Genomic DNA, 12,775 nt, shown 5'->3' on the forward strand with positions numbered 1-12,775 from the left:
TTGACTTGATGGTCTATTTTCTAACTGTCAAGGAAAAGGTAAAAATATCAGCCAAAAATTATGATTTTTTTAAGTTAACAAAAAGTGGATTATGCTTACTGAAATTATTGATTTAAGAACTATTAAATCCTTTTAAATAATGATTTTATAATAGAAACACTAATTCATGTTAGAATTTAGCTTGTTTCTTGAAATGTTAATTGGAAACATGTGAATTTTGTAGTTTTTAAATAGCACAGTGGTGGTCTTTGTTACTGTGTTTTGAGCCAAGAGTAATCTTTTCCATCCTTAGGGTCTTATGACAGCAGAGGGGCTCTGGGAGCTTTGATGGCTTGTCTACGAACAGCTAGAGCTCATGGACATCTTCAGTCTGCAACTGATGCCTGGAGGGACCTTGTGTCCAGTGCAAGAATAAAGCAAGGCTTAATTCATCAGCACTGCCAAGTAAGTAAACAAAATAACTGGGAATTCATACATGCGGTAGATCCCTGATTCATTTATTCATTTAAAAGTGCGATATAGAAGCTCCTACATTATGCCCAACACTGTTTTAAGGGCTCCATAAGAAGGATGAATAGAAAGGGAAGAGTATAAACATTGCACTCAGGCTACTTAAAGTTTAGTTGAGAGAATAAGGAAACCTGCATAAGACAACTGGAAACCCTTAGAAGACAATGCAGATACAAGTGTACCTTTATGCATAAAGACTGGGGAAGCTTACAAGAAGAGATTGATGTGAGTATAGATGGTGGTTGAGTAGGAAAGTGATAAATGTGATCTGAGGAGGGGAAGCACTGGCGCCTACTCAAAATGGAAGGACACAGTAAACAAGGGCTGAAGGGTGACTAAAGACATCGTTTGGCTGGAGTGGAGTATTTTGTCCATTTTATGGAAGGCTCCAATGCTTGGTTGAAGACTTCAGATTTTATCCAGTTGGTAACTGGGAAGCAGAGCCACTCTGCCTTCAGCCAGGAAGTGGCATGAATGGAAACAGAGATGAGTTTCCAGAGTGGGAGCAAAAAGAAACCAGTGAGATGTTCAAGACAGTAATTGGAGAGTGAGATGATGTGGTCCTGGGGCAGAGTGGTCACTGAGAAAAAAGAATGAAGTTGAGCATTACTGTGGAATAAGAATCTCTAAGATTTTTGACTTTTATAAAATACCCAATTTACACATTTAATAAAATAATTTTATAGGAAATAACCACAGGAACTTTGGGATTATGGAACCTTTCTGAAGTACACATGGGTAAACTGAGGTTTACCTTCCCTCCCCCCCCCCACCTTTGGTAGCCTGTGTAAATAATTAAACCTGTCAAGTGGTTTAGGCTTTGCTTATTTCATTGGAAAATTAACATTTTATTGCTTGGTGTATTTTAGGTACGGATCGATACATTAGGCTTGCTTTGTGAAAGTAATCGAAGCACAGAAATTGTTTCCACAGAAGAAATGGAGTGCATTCAGTTCTTTATCACATACAATCTTAACAGTCAGTCTCCAGGAGTGCGGCAACAGATTTGTTCTCTTCTTAAAAAGGTAAAATTTCTCTTCAGAAAGTGTAGGAAAGTGGTGAACTTTGCTCTGGAATTATTTTTAAAAAGAACCCAGATCTGAGGAGAGTGTGGGAATAAGGGTCATGGGATTGGACTACCACAGCTCTTCGTGGCCCTTCTGCGAATGCTTTGTTCTGGGATTCCATAAAGTTTATATTTGAGGTTAAAATCCAGAGTGAAAAGTCCTTTCACTCTGGTGTAATAAATCAGCCTTGAACTCTTTTTTTGAAAGAAAAAAAAAAAATCTAGCACTGGAGTTTTCAGGGTATAAGGTACTTTAAGAAAACTTTAGTAAGAGGAGGAAGGATGTCTTTGTATTTTTATCGTTCCTGTAAGTGCCTCAAGAAATGGTCATTATTGAATAATTCAGCTTGAATTAATCACCTGACACACTTCTGGGGTGAAGAGTTGGTAGAGAGTAGAAGTGAGTATGTCATCTTTAGGTTCATGCCAACCTAAGGGAAATAGAACTGTGGCTTTATGACTGGATTCTGATTTGCAGTAATGTTTGGTTTTTGGTTTTTAAAATGTAAAGGTTAATTTTCTGTCAAAAAGAAACACTGTTTAAATACTGAGTTTAAAAACCAGTACTCCCCTTTCCTGAAGTTTTAGTCTAAAGAATTTAGAAAGTTCTTCCTTTGCCTTTCAAGCTGACGTTTAAGGTTATTGTGGCTCACGTATGCTTCATTTTTCTTCTTCTCAAAGTTGTTTTGTAGGATACAGGAAAGTTCTCAGGTACTTTATAAACTGGAACAAAGTAAATCCAAACATGAACCAGAGAATCAGTTAACCAGACAGCACCCTTCTGTATCTTTACAGCAATACAAGGTAGGTGATAGATTTCTAGATATACAGATTTTTAAGAAACCTAAAACAATTTTGAATAAACATTAAAGAGAAGTAAATACTCTCGGTGAATAGTATTTCTGTGCTTTTTTCCTTCAAGCTGGGTTTTACATATTCCTTCTAGTGCTTTGGAACTTCTCTTAAGGTAGCCTGAGTTGCGGAACCAGTGCTGGACTTGAAGTCTGTTATAGAATAACATTCTGGGAAAACTGGACAGCTACATGTAAAAGAATGAAATTAGAACACTCCCTAACACCATACACAAAAATAAACTCAAAATGGATTAAAGACCTAAATGTAAGGCCAGACACTGTAAAACTCTTAGAGGAAAACATAGAACGCTCTATGACATAAATCACAGCAAGATCCTTTTTGACCCACCTCGTAGAGAAATGGAAATAAAAACAAAAATAAACAAATGGGACCTAATGAAACTTAAAAGCTTTTGCACAGCAAAGGAAACCATAAACAAGACGAAAGGACAACCCTCAGAATGGGAGAAAATATTTGCAAATGAAGCAACTGACAAAGGATTAATCTCCAAAATTTACAAGCAGCTCATTCAGCTCAATATCAAAAAAACAAACAACCCAATCCAAAAATGGGCAGACAACCTAAATAGACATTTCTCCAAAGAAGATATACAGATTGCAACAAACACATGAAAGGATGCTCAACATCACTAATCATTAGAGAAATGTAAATCAAAACTACAATGAGGTACCACATCACACCAGTCAGAATGGCCATCATCAAAAAATCTACAAACAATAAATTCTGCAGGAGGTGTGGAGAAAAGAGAACCCTTTTGCACTGTTGGTGGGAATGTAAATTGATACAGCCACTATGGAGAACAGTATGGAGGTTCCTTTAACAAACTAAAAATAGAACTACCATATGACCCAGCAATCCCACTACTGGGCATATACCCTGAGAAAACCCTAATTCAAAAAGAGTCATGTACCACAATGTTCATTGCAGCTCTGTTCACAATAGCCAGGACATGGAAGCAACCTAAGTGTCCATCGACAGATGAATGGGTAAAGAAGATGTGGCATATATATACAATGGAATATTACTCAGCCATAAAAAGAAACGAAATTGAGTTATTTGTAGTGAGGTGGATGGACCTAGAGACTGTCATACAGAGTGAAGTAAGTCAGAAAGAGACAAATATCGTATGCTAACACATATATATGGAATCTAAAAAAATAAAAAATTGTTCTGAAGAACCTAGGGACTGGACAAGAATAAAGACTCAGACGTGGAGAATGGACTTGAGGACACGGGGAGGGAGAAGGGTAAGCTGGGACGAAGTGAGAGTGGCATGGACATATATACACTACCAAACGTAAAATAGATAGCTAGTGGAAAGCAGCCGCATAGCACAGGGAGATCAGCTTGGTGCTTTGTGACCACCTAGAGGGTTGGGATAGGGAGGGTGGGAGGGAGACACAAGAGCAAGGAGATAACGGGGATATATGTATACGTATAGGTGATTCACTTTGTTATAAAGCAGAAACTAACACACTATTGTAAAGCAATTATACTCCAATAAAGATGTTAAAAAAAAAAGAATTACATTAATGAGCTAACCTCGATGTTTTACAGCTTATGTGAGCCAGATGAATTTAGTACTTTAAAAAAAGGTAAAAAAAAAAAAAAAAAAAAAGTAATTGGCAGCCCTGATTCCTCCACCCCTCCCCGGGGTAGATGACTGCTGCATCTGAGCCCGTTTCCCCTTTCGTCTAACATGACTTAACAGTGGCTTGATGTTTGTGACTCCTGGCCCATGGTCCAGTTACAGAGCTTCCTCTCTATCCTGTTTTGGAGAGAACTTGAAGAATAGGACTGGATTTCAGGGCACCAGGTTAATGTCATGGATGGATCCCCAGATATAGCAGCTCCAGTCTGGGCCAGGGCTCAACTTGACAACCTTCAATTTCTGTCCATCAGAACAGAATGAGCTTTTCACTGGTTTCTTACTCCGAATCTTTCCTCTCAGAAGCAGATGCTTATTTTCTCCTAAGACCCAGATAGAGGACAGAGCTCATCTATTTTATTTCATTTAGGGAAACAAGTATAATAAATGATATATTGGAACCATGCTATACTTACTACCTACTAAAGGTTAAAAATCATCTAAAGAAGAACATTCCTATACAAAGGCTGAAATCAGCTTCATCTTCGTAAAATCTCAACAACAAAAGATGAGAAAGTCACAACCTAAACTTGACATGATTAGTAAACAATTCTGCCACTGACTACTTGGCTTACTTTCATGAGTCTACTTAGCTATAAGTGGGATGAGTAACCTCTCTGAAAAGGTTGGTTTTGAGGATTAAACAAGAAATGTTCTTTGCAAACTCTGAATCACTCTAAAAAGCCTTCCTGGGCATCATTAAAAGTAACTAGAGTATATATTGAGCATCTACTGTGTGTGTGTAACAGTTATATTTTAGCCCTTTTTAGATCATTGCTAGATCTCAGAAACACCTTGCTTCTTTTTGCAGGGGATAAAATGACATTTGTGAAATCTCAATTAGGTACTTAGAAACACAAAACTGATTTTGTGGTTTGACATTCTGAATTTTCGTGTATGCGTGGTTTCTTCGTTTTGCTTATGAATATATATTTTTTGAAAACTAGTCCTTTAGAGTCTTGATCTGAGTCAGTCTCATAGTTCTGATATTTTCTCCCACTTGTAGGCTCTTGTGGCTTTTGGAGGTTGCAACTTTGGAACTGTTGTATCATCGTCATTAGAATAGTGGGTGTCGCGTGCGGTGTGTGGTGGACTCAGTGCCAGTCAACAGACTAAGTGCTGGGGAGAAGAGAAGGCTATGAGTGGGAGAAGGTGTCTTCTAGTCTAGTGAAGGAGGTTATTTCATACCTAAATAATAGCTAGAGTACTTAAAAATACGTTAGCTAGAGTACTTTCAAGTATAAAATGCTTTATATCCGTGTTCTCCTTTAATCTTTAATGATGAAACTGTGAGATAGGCATTATTATCCTCACTTAACAAGTGAGATAAGTGAAGCTTGGAAAAGTTGAATGAGCAAACTATCCAAGGGTCCTCAGCCAGGAAGTGGTAGAGCCTGACTACAATCCAGATCTGCTCTGGACAACCAAATCGGAATAGTTTCTTCCCTACTGCCAGCTTGAGGGAAGGCTTGGAGGTAAGAGAGTACAGGGAAAATTTGGAGAATGGTGAATTCACTAGTATGAATGACATATAAGATACTTGCAGGACAGAGGATTTTTTTTTTTTTGGCCACGCCCCACAGTATGTGGGATCTTAGTTCCCCGACTGGGGATCAAACACATGCCCCTTGCATTGGAAGCACAGAGTCCTTTTTTTATTTTAACTCTTTGTTTTTTTAAAAAATATTTTATTTATTTGGCTGTGTCGGGTCTTAGTTGCGGCATGCAGGATCTTTCGTTGCAGTGCGCAGGCTCTTTGTTGCGGCGTGCAGGCTTCTCTCTCATTGTGGTGTGTGGGCTCTAGAGTACACGGTCTCTCTAGTTGTGGCACGTGGGCTCCAGAGCACTCGGGCTCAGTAGTTGCAGCACGCGAGTTCCACGGCATGTGGGATCTTAGTTCCCCAACGAGGGATCGAACTCGTGTCCCCTGCATTGGAAGACAGATTCTTAATCACTGGACCACCAGGGAAGTCCCCGGACAGAGGAATTGAATAATGGGAAATGAGTTAGAAAATCAATTTGGGGATGGGTAGCCGAGAGTTTTGAATGCTAGGCCATGGTATCTGGAATCCTCACCAAGAGCCATTAAAAGAGACTAAGCATATATTGAGCCCTTACTATGTGTGTAGTACACTGTGTTCAGGACATAAATGTCTAAATTGTGGTTCCTGCCTCCATTGTGGTTACAGTCTAGTTGAGGGAAAGAACAACTATATCTGAAAATATAGTTGACACTGCAGTTAGGATAAGATAAATCCTAAAGGATGAACTTGTTGCCATTTAATGTGAATATTATACTACTCATTTATAATTAACACTAGTTTAGGATATTTTCAATAACTACCCTATTCCTTTGAAACCCAATAGAATTAATAAACTAGTAAACTCTTATTTAGGGCTTGTAAAGGCCTACAGGATAAATCCCCAAGATTGTATGTCCTTGACCAAGGAAATGAATGCAGGAATCCTATCTAAAGACGGTTGGGACTAGGGCTGCTTATATGCTGCTTAGTTACAAATATATGTTGTCAGGGCATAGCAGTGTATGAGAGGCTTGAGAATCACAGCTTTTCCTTATATATTTTTCCTTTGGTCTTATGGAGAAATTATTATTTTTTTTAATTAGAGGAAGAAGACTTTATCCTGGATAAACTATTTCCCACATTGCTTTTTTTAATTGCATTTTACTAAAAGTTTTCATTTCTAATCATTTGTATAAACAGAAAGGTAGAATAGGAGTCTCAGAGAGGCAGATAGAAGACAGTGGAATAGCTAGATCTTTGTCATGAAATATGTCATTATAGCTAAATACCACGTATTTATCAAATGTATCAAGTATTATATATTGGATATGTCTTTGGTCATTTTAAAACTTAAAAAAAATGTATATATACCTTTGATGCCTGAATGCTTCTGGTGAAGAAAATCAACATTCATTCAACTTTAACACAAGTCAGGGCAGAATGGATCATGTTTTCACCAGAAAAATGTTTTTTCTGGTCTGGACTACATTTAGAATTGTACTTTTTGTTGTTGGTTTTGTTTTTTTTTTTAAACTTAAATCAGGTATAATTGACATAATAGTTTCAGGTGTACAACACAGTGGTTAGACATTTGTATATATTGGGACATGATTACCACATTAAGTCTAGTTAACATTTGTCACCATACAAAGTTAGAAAAAGTTTTTTTTCTTAACAACTTTCAAATATACAATGTAGTAGCATTAACTATAGTCACTCTACTCTACTGTATATTACATCCCATGGCCTATTTATTTTATTTTATACCTGGAAGTTTGTATCTTTTGACTCTATTCACTCATTTTTCCAAATCCTCCCCCACCCGACCCCGGGCAACCACCAGTCTGTTCTCTGTATTCATGAGGTTGGTTTTTGTTTTTGTTTTTAATTTTTTTATTCTATATAAAAGAGAGATCATGCAGTCTTTGTCTTTTTCTGTCTGATTTATTTATCTGTTTGTCCATCCTTGGACACTTATGTTGTTTCTATATCTTGACTGTTGTAAATAATGCTGCAGTGAACATGGGGGCACACATATCTTTTTAAATTAGTGTTTTCATTTTCTTCCGTACTTCTTGTTGACTCTACAAAGATAGGGTTCACTGAAGTCATGAGCTCATGGTCAAGGGTGCCAATCTGCATTGTCAAGCAAAGTGAACAACTAGTATTGTTTTAAAAAATCTTTTCTCTCTAAATTAGAAAAAACTTCACTCTTCAGAGTAATAGTAGTGATACTTTCAAGATAACCTATTGTGAGTTAGCTCAATTATACTTACTGTAATTTTTTTTTTTTAGAATTTCATGTCATCCATTTGCAACAGTCTTTTTGAAGCATTATTTCCTGGCTCTTCCTACCCAACTAGATTTTCAGCTTTAACCATTTTAGGCTCAATAGCTGAAGTATTTCCTGTGCCAGAAGGTAAGTTTACAATCATGTTTGGGGAAAGTATTTGTTTTCTTGCAAAACATACTTTTTCAGTATTTTCTTTTACTTGAAGTTTCAGGTTTGTTGTCTTTTGTTTAGATTCTTATCGGAGGTGTTAGTCTCATTATATAATTCTTATTTGGACATAATTCAGTTTGCCAGTAAGGGGCATAAAGGAGAGAAACTTTTCAGTGATTGTTATTTGCTGACCCAAAACTAGAGTTTTCATGGATTATGCTTATTATGAGATGAGTTGCTGCCCTCACTCCCCTAATTTGTATGTTGCTATTTTAGGATAGTGCCCAATCTGTTCTCTAAGTTTAAAAAATTAAAATAATAATAGTTTCTCTTATGTATAACATTCCTCAGTGAGTCTCTGTGGTTAAAATGTGGTTTCCCTTATATGCTGTCTGTTTCATAAGTCTGAATCTGGTTTTGGAAAGACAATATAAGGATGTCATTTCCAGGCATTCTGGTTTAATCATACCCTTTGTATCTCCTCTGTGGGGTACTCAACAGGATGAATATTTAACTTCCTTCTTTGCGTTGTTTTATTTTCCTTTTTTTCTTTTTTAAGTTTTTTTTTTTTTATTATTATTTATTTATTTTATTTATGGCTGTGTTGGGTCTTCGTTTCGGTGCAAGGGCTTTCTCTAGTTGCGGCGAGCGGGGGCTACTCTTCGTTGCGGTGCGCGGGCTTCTCATTGCGGTGGCTTCTCTTGTTGCGGAGCACAGGCTCCAGACGCGCAGGCTCAGTAGTTGTGGCTCACGGGCCTAGTTGCTCCGTGGCATGTGGGATCTTCCCAGACCAGGGCTCGAACCCGTGTCCCCTGCATTGGCAGGCAGATTCTCAACCACTGCGCCACCAGGGAAGCCCTAAGTTTTTTAAAAGATTAATTAATTTATTTTTGGCTGTGTTGGGTCTTCATTAATGCACATGGGCTTTCCCTAGTTGCCGCGAGCGAGGGCTACTGTTCGCTGCGCTGCACGGGCCCCTCATTGCAGTGGTCTCTCCCGCCGCAGAGCACGGGCTCCAGATGCACGGGCTTCAGCAATCGTGGCTCGCGGGCTCTAGAGCACAGGCTCAGTAGTTGTGGCGCACAGGGCTCAGCTGCTCGGCAGCATGTGGAATCTTCCCGGACCAGGGCTCGAACCTGTGTCCCCTGCATTGGCATGTGGATTCCCAACCACTGTGCCACCAGGGAAGCCCTTATTTTCCTTTTTGACAAGAAATGATTCTTTTTATCTCCATACATGAATGTATGTGTATTTTAATGATGATTTCTTGTTTGTGCTCAGTCTTCCTTGACGGTGGACAAACAGGAAAATGTACTGCTCTTTTGGAGGGAATGGCCAAAGGACCAGGAAGCTTTACACTATAGTTGGATTTTTTTTTTTTAGTTTAAATTTTTAGGCAAAGTATAATTTTTTGGCAGTTATTTGCTGTTAATACAGACTTGCTTCATTTGAAGAAAACCATTTTTTTCAAGTTTTTGTTTTGAAAAAGTTGAAACTAACAGCAAAGTTTCAAGAATAGTTCAGTGAATAAACTAACAACAAAGTTTCAAGAGTAGTTCAGCCATGAACCCTCTACTTAGATTCATAAGTTATTCTGTTGTGATATTTGCTTTACCTCACTGTTTCTCTCTCATTAATTTTCTTTTTTTAAAAAATTTGTTTATTTTATTATTTATTTTATTTTTGGCTGCGTTGAGTCTTCATTGCTGTGCACGGGCTTTTCTCTAGTTGCGGAGAGAGGGGACTACTCTTCGTGGTGGTGCGTGGGCTTCTCCTTGCGGTGGCTTCTCTTGTTGCAGAGCATGGGCTCTAGGTGCATGGGCTTCAGTAGTTGTGGCACTCGGGTTCAGTAATTGTGGCTCACAGGCTCTTGAGCGCAGGCTCAGTAGTTGTGGCACGCGGGCTTAGTTGCTCCGCGGCATGTGGGATCTTCCTGAACCAGGGCTCGAACCCGTGTCCCCTGCATTGGCAGGCGGATTCTTAACCACTGCGCCACCAGGAAAGCCCTCTCATTAATTTTCTAACCATAACACAATGATCAAATTCAGGAATTAATATTGATATATTGCTTTTATCTAATATGCAATCCATATTCAAATTGTACCAGTTGTCCTAATAAGTGGCTTTTTATAGAAAAAAATTTTTTCCCCACAATCCAGGAACCAGTCTAAGATCACACATTGCATTTAATTGTTATGCGTCTTGAGCCTCTTTCAATTTGGAAATTTTCTTATTTCGTGACATTAACATTTTGGAAGAATGTATCTCAGTTTGGGTTTGTCTGATTGTTTTCTTATGACTTGATTCAGGTTATGCATTTTTGGCAAGAATACTGCATAGGTGATGTAGTTTCTTTCTCAGGGCATGATAACAGGAGATGCATGATGTTAGTTTGTCCCATTATTCTTGATAAATTGGATCACCTGATTAACGTAAGTATAGTAGGACAAAAAATGATCTCCAAAAGAAACCCATACCAAATTCTTAGAACTCGTGAATGTGAACCTTACTTATTTAAACCTTACTTATTTAGGGGTTTTTGTAGATATGATTAAGTTAAAGATCTTAAAATGAGATAATCTTGGATTATCTGGATGGGCCTTAATGCCATTGCAAGTGGCATTGTAAGAGGGAGGCAGAGGGAAATGTGACAAAAAGAAAAGGAGGAGTCATTGTGACAGTGGTGGTAGAGATTGGCATGCTGTGGCTATAAGCCAGGGAATGCTGGCAGCCACCAGAAGCTGAAAGAGACGAGGAATGAATTCTCCCTTAGAGACTCGAGAGAGAGCATGGCCCTACAGACACCTTGATTTCAGACTTCTGGCTTCCAGAACTGTGAGAAAATAGATTTCTGTGGTTTTAAGCCACCAAGGTCATGGTAATTTGTTACAGCATCCACAGAAAATGAATACAGGAGTACCCATCAGTTTAGGGAATTTCAGTGGTACTACAACTGAATTTAGAAAGTAAGGTTTTACCTGAGAGTGATTGATTATCCATTTAACAAAAAGTTTTCTGTGCATTCCTATATTTATAGTTATACCTAGGTGTGAGGGAAATATATAGGCTGAATTATACTGGTAATTTTTCAATTGAGAGAATAGTTTAATATATTTAAATATACTTTAAAAGTGAAAAACCTGTGTCATCTTCCTAATGAATGAGCCATGTATAATTGGGCAGTGACTGATGGCACAGTAATGATGTTAATTAAACAACTGGGAAGTAATGTAAATAGAGCAAACCATACTGTACCCATTAACTGTAAAGGAGGCTAAAGAAGCATGACTGAAAAATACAGGATAGGAAATGTAAACTCATTCTTCATCTTTATCTCAAGAATACTAATGTAGGTTTTTATATTATTCTATAGAAAGACTGTGATTTGGGATTAGTTAAAATGGCTTTTGCCTTTCCTCAAGTATGTCCTAGTTCAAGAAGAATAAGCCACGTGCATCTTTCTCATTTGGAATAAAATGTCACAGTATTCATGGTGAAAAATTGGATTCCACAATTAGATTAAAAGGGTTTGTTCAACAAATAATTTATGTAGTGCCAAGGATATACAGTGTACAAAACAGAGTGCTTCCCATTTTAGAGCTTAGACTTTAGTGAAGCTAGACAGTAAGTCAACAAGTGATATGTAGAATTTCAGATGAAGATAAGTAGTATGAAAAAGTATTTCAAGAAGAAAAGTGCAGGGAAGTATAGAGTGCCTGGGAGGTTGGGAGTAATAGCTCTTTCATACAATGGTGTCAGAGAAGGCTTCTAATTTGAGCAGAGCTCTTAAATAACCAATGGGTCAAAGGGGAAATTAGAAAATACTTTGAGAGGAAAGAAAACAAAAACACAACTTATCAAAACTTATAGGATGAAGCAAAAGCAGTGCTAATAGAGAGATTTATAGAACTGTAAATGCCTACATTAAGTAAGAAAAAAGATCTCAAATCAATAACCTAACTTTACACCTCATGGAATTAGAAAAAGAAGAGCACACTTACCCCACAGCTACAGAAAGAAGGAAGTAATAAAGATTAGAATGGAGATAAATGAAATAGAGAATAGAAAAAGGACACAGAGAATCAGCAAAAACAGAAGTTTTTTTTTTTAAGATCAACAAAATTGACAGTTTTAGCTATACTAAGAATAAAAAAAAGATGTAAATCACTAAAATCAGAAATAAAAGTAGAGACATTTCTACTGACCTTACAGGAAATAAAAAAGATTATAAGACAGTACTGTGAACAGTTATATTGTATTTATAATAAATTAGGTAACCTACATGAAATGGACAAATTCCTAGTAATACACAAATTGCTGACTCAAGAAGTAGAAAATTTGAACAGACCTATGACAAATAAAGAGATGGAGTCAAAAGCCTCTCAAAAGAAAAGCTCTCAGCAAAGAAAAGTCCAAGGGGAGTGGCTTCATTGGTATATTCTGCCAAACATTTAAAGAAGAATTAATGCCATTCCTTCTCAAACTTCAAAAAAATTGGAGAGAAAGGAACATTTCCTAACTCATTCTATGAAGCCAGCATCATCACTCTGATACCACAAGAAAAGAAAACTACAGCTGTATCTTTTATGAATATAGGTGCAAAAGTTCTCAAGAAAATGCTAGAAAACCAAATCCAACAGCATATTAAAAGAATTATATACCATGACTAAGTAAATGGAAGTTATCCCAGGAACACAAGGGTGTTTCAG

General features: G+C 37.5%; 1 protein-coding gene across 4 annotated transcripts in view; it reads left to right on the forward strand.

Annotated features, from left to right (window-relative positions):
- The window catches only part of THADA (THADA armadillo repeat containing), a 319,657-nt gene that overhangs the window by 25,258 nt on the left and 281,624 nt on the right, over nucleotides 1-12,775 (forward strand). For all 4 annotated transcript variants that reach the window (XM_082357946.1, XM_082357947.1, XM_082357949.1 and 1 more), the window contains 4 exons: nucleotides 293-444; nucleotides 1,380-1,535; nucleotides 2,258-2,380; nucleotides 7,919-8,042. In XM_082357946.1, the coding sequence (XP_082214072.1) occupies nucleotides 293-444; nucleotides 1,380-1,535; nucleotides 2,258-2,380; nucleotides 7,919-8,042 (555 nt within the window). The remainder of the gene's footprint in view (nucleotides 1-292; nucleotides 445-1,379; nucleotides 1,536-2,257; nucleotides 2,381-7,918; nucleotides 8,043-12,775) is intronic.

The sequence above is a fragment of the Balaenoptera borealis genome (assembly GCF_965194805.1).
Source record: "Balaenoptera borealis genome assembly, chromosome: 15".
Lineage (NCBI taxonomy): Eukaryota > Metazoa > Chordata > Mammalia > Artiodactyla > Balaenopteridae > Balaenoptera > Balaenoptera borealis.